Source organism: Perca flavescens, chromosome 7, assembly GCF_004354835.1.
Source record: "Perca flavescens isolate YP-PL-M2 chromosome 7, PFLA_1.0, whole genome shotgun sequence".
NCBI lineage: Eukaryota > Metazoa > Chordata > Actinopteri > Perciformes > Percidae > Perca > Perca flavescens.
In genome coordinates, this window is record NC_041337.1 from 6392079 (window position 1) to 6405423 (window position 13345).

A 13345-nucleotide genomic window follows, 5' to 3' on the forward strand; every position below is an offset into this window, starting at 1 on the left:
GTCACGTCTCGGTTTGATCTGAGAACAATTTGCAATCAAGTCGAGAAAGAAGAAAGAAAAAAAACGCTCACATAAATCAGCCAAAGTGACACTTTTATACACTGCCAGACGGCCGTGTTCATTATCTTTTAGAGTTTTTGTCTTGACCCTTTCAGACCGAAATGGTGACAAAAACACATGGCCTGACTGTAGGCGTGTTGTTTTTTTTGCTTAATTGTTAATTGGATTGTTATTCATTACCCCTTATGTGTGAAACCGGCACCTTTGTCTCGCTGCCTCATTACCTCTCTGTCTGTCTGACACCCTTTGGTCACGTCCCGTCAGCTGGAAAACATCACAGCAGTGTGACCAGTGTGTGAAAGTGGATGTGTGTGTGTGTGTAAGTGTGTGTGTGTGTGTGTGTGTGTGCGTATGTACCCTGTGATGCTGCGACCATTACAGTTAACTTTCGGTCACCGCTGAGTCACCGCTTTTTCTGTCTTTCAGTCCGAGTCAGAGCAAGATGAGGAGTCTACGGGTAGTATGGGCTCCGCTGCCGTCGCTGTAAGTGCTTTTTTTACTTCCTCTTCCTATGGTTTTATTATGACTTTCTTATTACAAAAGGCTTAGAGAGGGGCTATAAAAGTCTCTTAATGATAAATGACCGTTAGGGTTTGGTCTTGGACATACTCTCTCACTCTCCCTGTGGTGTCGCTACCTGTTCCCTTTAAACTAATAACAGGAGTAAAAGTGTAAACTGTGTGATCATGGGTGTCTCCCACTATGTGTGAGTTGGCTGTGACTCAGTCATTCATAGGAAATGGATTAGAGGTTTTGTAGCTTCAAGCACTATCAAAAGAGCCTACAACAGGATGTGTCGGGTGTGTGTGTGTGTGTGTGTGTGTGTGTGTGTGTGTGTGTGTGTGTGTGTGTGTGTGTATATATGTGTGTGCACATCTGAGCTCCCTCTCCCCTCTCTGTATAGCTGGATCCTATAGAGAAAGAGTGGATCTACTCGGCTGCAGGTGCTCGAGTCCCTGACCTCTCCCAGCTGCTCAGACAGGACCCCTCGCTGGCAAACAAGAAGGTAGCGTTGCCCTAAATTACCCCGGGATGTTTTATTTTTATATGTCTGTAATAATAACAACATCTGGGGATGTGTCGATGTCAACATCAAAAAAGTCTAATGGGGCGAGAAACAAAAGCAGTAAAACAATCAGACGGTTTGAAACAAACGGCGAGGATAGCCAAACTTATTTAGAAGAAAGGACGAACTGTAAAATTGTTACCCGTAAGTCGTCCCGTGTCTCTTGAGGGACAGCCATGGCCTGACACAAGGCTAAATCTCTGTGGCCTTGCTGGCTTGTGTATTGTAAGAAGGTCATCAGTGATAAACACGTAAAACTGTCCTTGAAAAATTACAGCAAAAGAGAAAATGCTTGTCAAAGCTTGTTAATCACCCTGCTGCATTGTCTCCATTTACTTTGGACTAGAATTTGGATTATTTAGTTGTGATAAAGCACCGAGTTCACTAACTTCCTTTTTAAATCTTAAATTTCTACTAAAGTGTATCCATTGCAACATTTTTTGAAATAAAAAACTCATACGACGTTATTAAACCCACATCTACGGCCTGTCCCATGATGTGACCCTAACCTCGCAGGGTGCACTGTAGCGGATCCTCGTGAGTCTCCCGTCACAGTTCACTGACCGACTTCGTGGCTCATCTTTAACCTAGTGTACTAAACATAGTTACGGCTGCACTCAGTTTCATGTGCAACGAGACATGACATGTCGGGTGCGTTCACTTTCAGTTTAACCTCCAAATAAACTGGTTTTAGATAATCTGGCAAAACTGCTGAACCTCTACTATAGCTTCACTATCACTAGCTGCCAAAACAGTCTGGGACTAGTATTTCCAATGGCAAGGACAACTCGAGTTCAACTTAATTCGCAAATTAATGAAGTACTGAGTATCTCTAGCCTAGAAATCTAGACGCACCCTAGCAGCAGCAAATGTAATTTGCAGCCAGGGTCAGTCTAGCAACTCTCTGTTGGCTAAAAACCAAACTCTAGTCAGGCCAATCACATCGTGTATAGAGTCGGTGGGCGGGCTTAACATAAGTACGGCAGAGTTGCGACGGTTCCGCGTGAATTCCACGCTATTTGAAAACAAAGAAGATGGCTGCTGCTTCTGGCGAACAGCGGTCTTTCGAATCGGCTTTCAAAATAATCTCCCTTGTTCAATTCACTTTCATTTTAGAGTTTAACAGAAAGGCAGGTATCTCTGAAGCAAATTAAAAGTTGAAGATACTCTATTGGCTCAATACAGCACATTGCTACAGGGAAAAAAAAAAAGAATAAATAAAAGACCAATGGAACCTAAAAAGATCTGACTACAAACAGGCAATAAAAATCCCACTAAAGCAACACAGATAATGTGCTTCATATTTTTCACTATTACGTACTTAATTTACACATCTACATTTGTACAAGTCTGGAAGACTTGGAGTTCAGCTTTTCTTTGAGAAAAGAACAAAGAACGGCATGTGTTCGGAGTTTTGCCGACCGGATACGGAAAAAGTTTAATCTATCAACTAGCGTTCCTCTGCCTGGTTGTAGTGCTATCCTATTGCGCGCAGATGGAATTTGAAAGACAACGGTTTATCCCGCCCCTCGGATTGAGCCCTGCCAATGGTGAGTTCCCAGACCCAACATCTTGATGTGGGTCTGGCTTGTCAGGTTAGCGTATCTATAGTGTGAGTATCACATTTCACGTGATGTTTATTGACATTTAAAACAAAAGTTACGGCTTCCCGACTGGTTTAAAAAAAAAAAAAAAAAAAGTGCAAGAAAGTAAATGAGAGAGAGAGGGAGCGGCGATGAGAAGTTAAAGTGAATCAACAACAGGAATAAAACTTAATTTGCTCATCATTTCATGGTGATTACAATCTAAAGATGAAATAAATACAGATTGTATTGCTACTGGGGAGGGAGGAGCTTTCGGTGGAGTCGGGTTTTTGTTTCTGTGTGAAAATTAAGTTTGTCGTTTAAAAAAAGAAAGTCATCAGTCTAATTTCCCTAATCTTCACGCAAACAAGAATGCACTAAAAAGGGACTTCTAAGCTCCTAGTTTAGTTCATTCGGTTGGACTTCGATATAGTGATGATGCCCCGTTCTCAGATGTCAGCGATCACTTTGGTGGGTGCAGTGTTCCGAAGTTGTAATAAACCGTAACCATCTTTTAATGTAACAAGAATATATATATATATATATATTGAACAAAACTAAAATATATATGTGGTTGGATACATGATTTCACTAACATATGCTTTTGTGTCTTTTTTTTTCAAATCAGGACTTCACCTCGGTGAGTATTTGATAGGACACATGTTGCATGTTGTGGTGCAGTTATGTCACTTATTGTTAACACGATTTTTGTCTGACTTAAAGCTTCTTATTTTCTCATTTTGACACAATGTGGCTCCCGACTCGGTGACCATGACCATCCTTCTCAGGGGGTAAGTTCCATCATTGTGTAATTAGAACTCTGAAGGCCTACTGTAGCCTGTTGGAACTGCTTGCGTCGAATGAAAGTGTTTCGGCTCTGCGCTTCTTGATCTTTCATCTGTGATTGTGATTGCGTCGCTCTCGGACTCGCTGCGTTTTGCTTGTATAACTTTCACAAGCTCATTCTGCCGAGACCTTTCCCTTAATAGTATTCTGAGAACCCTGTGTTAAAACATCCAGATCATGCATTTCAAAAGGTCCACTATCAAAAGGATTATGAAAGATAGCTTTTTAGCTCCTGTGCCCCCCTGACAACCCAAATCCTTTTATTTGTCTCCCTGTGCGCTTAAGAGATTTGAGCTCATGTTTGTTGTCCCTCCCCTGTGTCACAGTTCTCACACTGTCCTGTGGCCATGTGCAGACCACCTTCTAAGAGTAGCCCTAAGCCTCTGCCATCCCCACCCGGACAAGATAGCACGGCCGCCATTGAAGTGTACGGAGATGCTGGGGGGGGGGGATTAAGGAGAGTCTTAATGCCCCCCCAAAGACTTCACCCACTTAAAGATAATCTGAAAGTAATAGAGCAGGCTGGGATTAATTGTAGAACAATGCTGGTTGTGTCTCTGGGAAGGTGCTAAATCCCCCCCAGGCCTCTTTGATGTTCCCTTTAGCCCTCAGCCTTTCCCCGTTCCGCAAAGGTGGATGCATTTCCAAAGATAACGTACAGAGATACAGAGAATCACAGGACTCCTGAGAATCAGTCTTTTAAAATCAGGCGGTATCATATTTGATCTGCAGTGCGTCATGTCCTCACTGTGCTCAACAGAAGTTAAGTGTACCAAATACCAGGCTCTAGTTCACATGTTTGACCAGGACTGAAGGGATTACTCTTCATCCTGGGAGGACTTAAGTGTTTCCTGTTCTGACCGAATGTTTGTTGGGATCAGGCGTTTTTTTTTTTTAACGGGCGGTTTAAAACATGAAGTTGCTTGAAAGTGAAGACAGGTCGGGACACCTAGATCTCACCTCACGCAAACACCTCTCACTCCAAAGTCTCACGCTTTTTTTTTCCCCCTCTCTTCCTGCTTCTCGTCGGGACGTGGGCCTCCATTCCTGCTGTGACTTTCGGACTTCCTCTGCCGCACAGTTTGTAAGTACATCATTAGCCCATCACTCCCCTCTGTCTTTCCTCCACATCAAGTGTCAGGAACACTGGCCATTGTGTTGGCCGTTGACGGGCAGCCCTCTTTGGCCACCACTTCCCTCACTGGGGAGCGCGTGGCAGGGACAGGGATGTCCCTGAGTGATTAGACAGGTGGGGGGGTTGGGGAGGGGCCACCCCAGTGGGCAGGAACAGAAGCGCAGGAAGGGAAGACGCAGCATCCTGTTCGGCCTCGTCCATCACTCCCGCACACCGGGAGACCCGCCGAGCCGCCTGTCAAACAGCCCTTTGGCCAATCTGTCTCAAGATGCAACAGGGGGACAGACAAAAGACACGGAGATACTCGACCAGACAGCATCTATCTCAATCTGTCTCCCAGACGCCCGACACCCAGGAGGCGTAGCTACCTACCGCTCCCTCAGTCCCTTCAGTGGACACAAGCGGACAGTTTTCTCTCTCTCGCCAGCTGTTGGACAGGCTCGTAGTGCCACGGTTAGCACAATTAGTGTCATAGCACCTAAAAAGAAAAAGGACCTGTGTGTTGTTCGAGCGGCGTGCGAGCCCCAGTTTGTGCCTCGTGTGTCTTATTATCACGTTCACATCACAGAGCTAAACATCCGTTTCTCTGCTAAATGGGTGCCCGGTGATGTCGTAGAACAACTCTTACAGCTGTTCGGAGGGTATTTCCAGAATCCTCAAAGACTTTTCTAACCTCGGGGATGAAAAAATGATTCGGTGCGTCATAAGAAAAAACATTTTTAACCCGTTTCTTGAGGTGCGACTGTATTTCCTAATCCAGGTAACCGGAAACAACATATGTGGTCATTTATTTTCTATAACACATGAAAAATATGAACCCATTATTTTTTATTTATTTATTTTTTGGCATTTTAGGCCTTTATTTGTATAGGACAACTTAGACTTGAAACGGGAGATAGAGGGGGAATGACATGCAGCAAAGGGCCGCAGGTCGGAGTCGAACCCGCGGCCGCTGCGTCGAGGAGTAAACCTCTGTATATGGGCGCCCGCTCTACCAGGTTTCCTACCCAGGCGCCCATGAACCCATTATTTTGTAAGAAAATACAACATTGATATAGACAAAAATCACTGATGGTAAAAAGGTTTACATTTTGGTTCATATTGACTAAATTAAAGCAAGGACATTATTTCCGGATGCCATCTTTTGTTTGGATTAACTGAAAGAGGCACAATTTGAGAGCAGGTTCAAAGTCTTAATAATTTTTCGGTCAGGCGGTTAAAAAAAGTCTTTGAGGACTCTGGAAACAGCGTACAAACGTTGCTACGTTTTGGTTAATGACGTTTTGGTTAATGTGTTTTTCAAAAATAAATGGGTTTTTTTCTCGGAATGCTTAGCTCTGTGACTCAGATGTAATGGTGATACAGGCTGAGGATGGTTTGAACAAGTTTAAGAAACCAACAGACTGATTTTTATATTAAGGACATTATTTGAACAAGGTGCGATTTGGTTTTCAACTGTAAAAAATAAAAATAAAAAAAAAGATTTCAAACGTTACGGAAATTACGCCCCAAAATCTTTGAAATTACTTCTAAATTCTGTTGGACATAAAAACTTCACAGTTCAACATTGTTGCGGTTGAAAACCTCCATCTTCACAACCTTCTCAGTGTCTTTTTTATCATTCAATCAAGAGAAGTTAAAAACTAGTGGAGCGCAGACCTCTGCCAAGGCCATGCCCCATCTCACAATGTTAACGAATTTGTCTATCGGCTACACCATTCCAAGCTTGATGAAAATGGGTCCAGTAGTTTTTCCGCGATCCTGCTGACAACCAGACAAACAAAGTGACCCAACCGTACAAACCCAACGCATAACCTCCTCGGCGAAAGTAACGATTGAGGTTATAAAGTTTTCATCTATCCACAGTTAATATGTAATTGTGAAATGGTTACCGTTTTTTGATTCACTGTATTCAGGGTCATACTCAAAAAGGAGTGGAGTGGATGTGGTAACTTAGCCAACATCTGCACCTACGCTCTGCTTTCACCTGTTGATAGCCCATGATTACGCAGCGTAAAGAGTGCAGGAAAAAAAAACGGTGGAGATCACAGTTCTAGTGCGACAGGTGGATGTGGTTTGCATGTGTTTTCAGTGTGTCTTGTACATACATCTGTCTATTATTCTCACATCTACACACACGTTTGAGTATCTTTGCGTGTGTGTGTGTGTATCTCTGAGGGTTGTGTCGCGGGGGCCCGTGTTTCCCTGCTTGACGTGTGCTGACAGTAGTGTGCTGATGTCTGGGTGGGTCTCCACTCTGCAGGTCACACTAACATCATCAATCTTCCCCCCCCCCCCCCCCCCCGGTGACAGGCGGCCGGGCCCCCCAACTGTGGGCACAGTGCGGTGTTGTTTTGTAATTAGGCTCTGTTAGATGGCAGGAAACCATCTCTCCATCCCTCCTTCTCACCATCCCTCCATCCGTCTACTCCCCTCCGTGCGCAGCTGGCCCCTCGGCCCTCACACGGCCAATGAGAAGCTGCCCCACTCAGCTTGGAATGACGCTACAGCAATTAACATACCCGACAATAGTACAGTACTTTGTAAAGGAAGAAGTTCATTTCGGGGCTGTGTAATTCATCGAATTTTGATCGCGATTTTGGCTCCTACCGATCACAAAAACAACAAGCAATCGAGAATTTTGAACTTAACGTTTTGCGAGTAAACGCTTATTTATTCTTGTGTTCGGATAGACAGATTTGTTACAAATTTATTTTGATCCACGTTATTTTTGTTTCTTTCATTTGTATTTCACTTGTTTTCAAAGGGTTGTGAACAGTTGATCTTATTTTGGGTTTATTATTTCATACGGTTTAATTTTTATATATTTAGAGGGGAATTCAAAAGGTTCAACGGGAAAAAGTATTTCAACAGTTCAAGGTGTTTTCACTGTTGATTTCTTGAACTGTTTCACTGTTGATGTTTTTTTTAAGTTCAGTAAATGCAACATCTTTCCAAAAGTCAACTAGTAATTAAAATAATCGGGACTTCAGTATTGACCAAAATGACTGTGATTATGATTTTGTTCTCCAGAATTGAGCAGCCCTGTTATAAATGACTCTTCTTTTCTCATTGCACACAGACCGCTCTGCACTGGGCTGCCAAACATGGCAACAAGGACATGGCCTCTCTGGTGGCTAACGCAGGCGCTGATGTCAACACCAAATCAGTGAGTGCATTTTATATTTTTTTTCAATTTTACGATGATTTTAAAAATCAGTGTTTCCCAGAGCCCAAGATGACGTCCTCAAATGTTTCGTTTTGAAAATATTCACATTTAAGAAGCTGGAATCAGAGAATATTTGTATTTCTTTCATGAAGGATAACTCAAACCAATTAATTGACTATCAAAATAGTTGCAGATTAATTTAAAAGTTGACAACTAATCGATTCATCTTTGCAGCTCTAATATCCAGTACAGCGGCTGTCATTAGAAATTGAAACTGAAATTGGGATTTTTTATAAAGCTAAATGATTCCTTGTTAGCATACAATAAAAAACTACAGCTCCCATGAGACTACACCAGCACAGCAGCCCATACAGTACTTGCATCATAGTAACTTGTTTTCTTTCATATAACCAACAACACTCTCCTCTAAAGTCATTTTCCCAACTTTGTAGCTGTAATCTCTGCCGTCTAAAAAGGTTCCCAGCGTTCAGTCATCTCCGTCCTGCTGTCTTAGCCAACTACGACCCATCGACTCGCTAATGGACTCGTCTCTTTTGTCGAGCTGAGCCGTTTATTCCGCAATAGTCTAAGGCAGGGGGTGTCAAACTCAATTTCACTAAGGGTCACACTGGAAAATGAGAATCACATCAAGGGCCAGACTTTTATAGTTTATTGACATGCTTTTATTAATCGAAAGTCAGATATCATTGACTGTATTATTGCATGTCTCATATAGCCTTCTCAAGTACAATTTGGTCCACATAAAGCCCTACAAAAGTTAGCAAAAATATATGCAAACTCTGTGGTTCTGTGGGAATTTCTGAGTCTCAAAGTCAGCGAATCGGCCAATTTCTGCTTTGAGTGTCGCGTAATTGTAGTTTCCTGTCTTTTTGGTTTGGCGCGCAACTAGGCGGGCCAACATTTATTGTAAACCTAAATTGATATGCGGGCAGGATAAAAATTTGCAAGGGGACGGATTTGGCCCACGGGCCTTGAGTTTGACACGTGTAGTCTAGGGTTTATGGGAAATGGAGTTCATTAACGGCTGCAAATAAACAACAATATTAGATTGTTTTTGTTTTAACTTACGGTCTTTATCTATACATATGGAGTCAGAAAGGCCCTGTTCCAAGGCTGGATTTGCAATTATTTGCATTATTAAAAATTGCCATTTTGAATGAGGTTTTCTTACTTTTAGAAGCCACGGTTCCAGTTTTACTGGGACTTGCTTGCCTGATAAATTGCTCTCATTTTTCACACTCCATGCCCTCAGTTTGTACCACAGCCTTAAGGTCAAATATTTGAGAACTGTAGTACTTTCCATGCTGAGTAAACTGAACTTTGTGTGGTAGTGCTCTTTTAATTCTTTGACACACTGATCACTGATTTATTCGTGGTATTCTTCTTTCTTGCAGCATGTGAGTACCCAGGTGTTTATCAGGAGGTGATGGGCACGTACAGTAGGTTGTTTGATTTGAACTTGTAACAACAGGACGAGAACAACACGGCTGCTGGTTTCTTGTTCTGCGCCCCTCAGTGATGTAATGCTGAGGACAATGGTCCAGCTGTGCCAATGTATCGCAGCAGCACAAGTACTCCGCTAATAAATCATGTCATGTCACGTTAATTGTTTCCCAAAACGGTGTGTCTATGTGCCAGCGTGCACAACTCTAGAACTAAGCAATTTTCAGCGAATTACCAGGCAATTATGTTTTTATCATTATCTTATGTTTCCATAACCTTTGCTAATTTGTGTATTTTTTTTCCTTCCACGCTGTTTTCATTGGCTGCATTTGGGCCTGGGAAACTCTAGGGGGTAGGTACTAAACTCTTCCAGCACTTTGCCACAGTTATCCCTTTTGAACTTAACAAAAAGTAAAAATAGACATTTTAAATCTCCTTTTATGTGTTAATGACGTGACTGTTGAGGGTGTGTTTGCATGTCACGTTACATCACCAGTCAGAATACGGGTCTTTAATTTTCTTTATGCATGCTTTCTTTTTTTGTTTCACTCTTTTGTTTTTGCTCTGCAGGGATACACACCTTTACACATTGCAGCGTTACATGGTCATCGGCATATTCTAGACCTGCTCCTAGTGACATATGGTAAAAAATGCTTTCATTTAAACTACATAACACCGCCTTTAATGCAAAATAGCAAGTGTTGTTCAAGCCCGTCTGTAGTTATAGATCAAATACATAATTGAAGAACTTGAGTTGTATATGACAAATCCTAATTTTGTATCTCATCTGAACATGATTCAAAATATAAGCATCGTAACTAGTAAATCAACCTTGAAATCTCAAACTCGATTTGATGTAAAATACATGAGTTTACGATAGAAGTGCCGTCCATCGGTGTAAGAGTGGCGGTGGGTCGTTTTGTTTACCGTTGGATTATGGATGGTTTCTTAAAGCATTAGGTGGAAGGTGTGAGGGAAATAGCTCACCTGCCCTCCATGACTAGTCTCCGTTTTCAGAGATTTTATTTTTCTCTTATCAGGGGCCAAAGACAATTTAAGGGACTACAGCGGCCATCTTGCCCGCCATTATCTGAACATCAAAGAACCGGAGGGTCCAGAGGAAGACTGCGAGCTGCGTGAGTGCCTCGTACTTTTGCGGCTGAATTACAATTCATTTGAGGGATAATAGCTCTCAAATCGCATTCATGCTACAAGTAACGTTTTATAAATTTGTTTTATTACTTTGGTGGGTTTATGTGGTTCCTTTTTATATTTTCGTTGGATTTCTCTACGTTAAGCCTTTCCCTGAAGCACCTTGTAACTGTGGTGTTAAAACACGTGATAGAAAGACATTTTAGAAAGAAGAGCTGACCAACGTACTGACAGTGAAGCTTTTTGTTTGGAAAACGAGTCATGGGCTCACGTTTGTCATGACGACTTACAAAGATACAATGGTAGAGTTAGATAAAGTCTTTGAATGTCTTTGTTACGGCTGAAGTTGTCTGAAGTACTAAATACATTTGTTAAACAAAGTAAAATATGTAAATTTAAAAGAATAGTTGGTTGACATGAAGGTATCTACATAAGAGTGACATGACACTGTCATGAACATGTCATAAACATTATAAACAAGTCAAACGTTTATGACATCATGCTTCTTTTAGTAAGCGTCATTCGGTTTATGTCATGACAAGTTAGGGTTAGAGTTAGGGTTAGGGTTCATGTGTCATATGGCTCTTATGTAGATATCTTCAAGTAAAGTGTTATCGAAAAGTTCAGCATTTGGCGAAATAGGATTATTGTTTATCTATGTTGAAAGTTAGACGAGAAGATCGATACCGCTCTCATGTAGGTATGCAAACAATACCATGAAAAAATTGATACCACTGTCATGCCCGTCGTTTTGAACACAAAGCTCCCGCCAGCAACCGATTAGCTTAGCTTAGCATGACAACAGGAAGCAGGGGGAAACAGCTAGCGTGGCTCTGCACAAAAGTTAACAAAATCTTCTAACATGATAAAGATTAGCGAGGGGTAGTGGTTGTAGTGACTCTTGAAGGGCGACTGTACATTTGAATCCATTCTGCATACTGGGGTCCCTAAATGGTCTTGGAATTGCATAAATTGGGTCTGACTGGAGAAGTGAGACTCTTGTGGATTCAGTAAGCCCAATTGTGTTCATGTGTGATGTTAGTCCCCCAAGTAGCCATTTCAGCAGCCGCAAACTAGAGACGTAGGGCAATTCAGAGGGTGTATGGCTTTCCTATGTGTATTGCAGTTAGAGCATCCCAGGGCCTGTATTTATCAAGCTTCTCTAAAGTGCCATTTTAGTCTTAAGTGCTGAGAATTCATGAAAAGTACTCCTACTTTCAAACTTCAGTATAAAAGCAAGTTATTACTTTTTTTTTTTAAAGCTAAGAATCACTCTTACTCTCCCAGTTATTTAAGACAGCTCCAGAGGTCTCTCCGGTGGTTGGGAGTTGCCAGTGGGGGCTGGTGATCCCACTGAGGAGACAGAGACCTCTGCAAATCTTTCAGGAGAGCAACAGTGTCTTTGAAATGTTTGACGACGAGCAGTTAATCAAACCGTTATCATTTCAATAGAGCAGGAATAAAATATTATAACATCTAGGCTATATACATATAGGCAGGTCAGTTAACAGCACACCGGTTTAAAATGTGTAATTAAGACATGGTGGAAAACGTGTTCATCTTTCATTTCCAATGTGTATATCATAACGGATTCTCTTGAAAAATTCTTTATTGTCAAATGTGTGTTGAATGTAAACTCCTCTTAGGAATTTCACCATTTAATGTGAATTTATCTGAGAATATTCTTAAATAAGGAAATCTATCTAGTGATTGGTCCATGCCTGCTGTATGTCGTCATCTAAAATCCCGTTTGTGGCACAGCAAAGTGTCGCCAATCATCTCTAAGACTGACACTTAAGATATAGTCCTTCACTTAAATTACGACTGAAGTGCTTGATAACTAACTTTTAAGCGCAGCTTTGAGCAAAATTTTTTTTTTTTACTCTTAAGTCAATTCTTAGCAGTGTTCTTGTGAGTAATTCTCAGAGGCTTGATGAATACAGACCCAGATTATTATGGGATGGATTCAAATGTAGCCGATTTCACCGCTTCATTCTGTGAACTCTCATCCAGCATGTTATACAGTAACTAAAGTAGGTTTCAGCATTAGTAATGCTGTTTACGTCAGATTCCTACCACACCTATGTTATTTAAATGTCCTATGGCATGAAAATGTCACTTTATGAGACATTTTAGCATTAATATGCGTTCCCCCAGCCTGCCTATGGTCCCCCAGTGGCTAGAAATGGTGATAGGTGTAAACCGAGCCCTGGGTATCCTGCTCTGCCTTTGAGAAAATGAAAGCTCAGATGGGCCGATCTGGAATCTTCTCCTTATGAGGTCATAAGAAGGAAGGTTACCTCCCCTTTCTCTGCTTTGCCCGCCCAGAGCATTTGGCCCACCCATGAGAGAGAGACATCATGGCTTTCAAACAAGCAAAAGGGCAGTTGGCCAAGGCCACACCCCTACCCTCCACCTTGACCCCCCCCTCTCCTCCTCAATAGCTACAGACACAGAAATGGCACGTACTAAGGAATGCTCATTATGGGACTGGCTCTAGTGGCTGTAATTCTGCACCAAGGCTGAAATTTGGGAAAGAGACTTCAGATACAGTATTAGGGGACCACTAAGGTCTATATAAAAGAGACTTCAGATACAGTATTAGGGGACCACTAAGGTCTATGTAAAAGAGACTTCAGATACAGTATTAGGGGACCACTAAGGTCTATATAAAAGAGACTTCAGATACAGTATTAGGGGACCACTAAGGTCTATATAAAAGAGACTTCAGATACAGTATTAGGGGACCACTAAGGTCTATATAAAAGAGACTTCAGATACAGTATTAGGGGACCACTAAGGTCTATATAAAAGAGACTTCAGATACAGTATTAGGGGACCACTAAGGTCTATATAAAAGAGACTTCAGA

The 13345-nt window shown here is 41.9% G+C and overlaps 1 protein-coding gene across 1 annotated transcript in view; it reads left to right on the top strand.

Annotated features, from left to right (window-relative positions):
- Positions 1 to 13345, top strand: part of LOC114558444 (ankyrin repeat domain-containing protein SOWAHC) — a 29898-nt gene that overhangs the window by 12644 nt on the left and 3909 nt on the right. Inside the window, exons 5-13 of the mRNA XM_028582454.1 lie at positions 487 to 543; positions 965 to 1066; positions 3338 to 3349; positions 3498 to 3500; positions 7773 to 7859; positions 9275 to 9277; positions 9673 to 9675; positions 9894 to 9966; positions 10364 to 10459. Coding sequence (XP_028438255.1) covers positions 487 to 543; positions 965 to 1066; positions 3338 to 3349; positions 3498 to 3500; positions 7773 to 7859; positions 9275 to 9277; positions 9673 to 9675; positions 9894 to 9966; positions 10364 to 10459 — 436 coding nt within the window. The remainder of the gene's footprint in view (positions 1 to 486; positions 544 to 964; positions 1067 to 3337; positions 3350 to 3497; positions 3501 to 7772; positions 7860 to 9274; positions 9278 to 9672; positions 9676 to 9893; positions 9967 to 10363; positions 10460 to 13345) is intronic.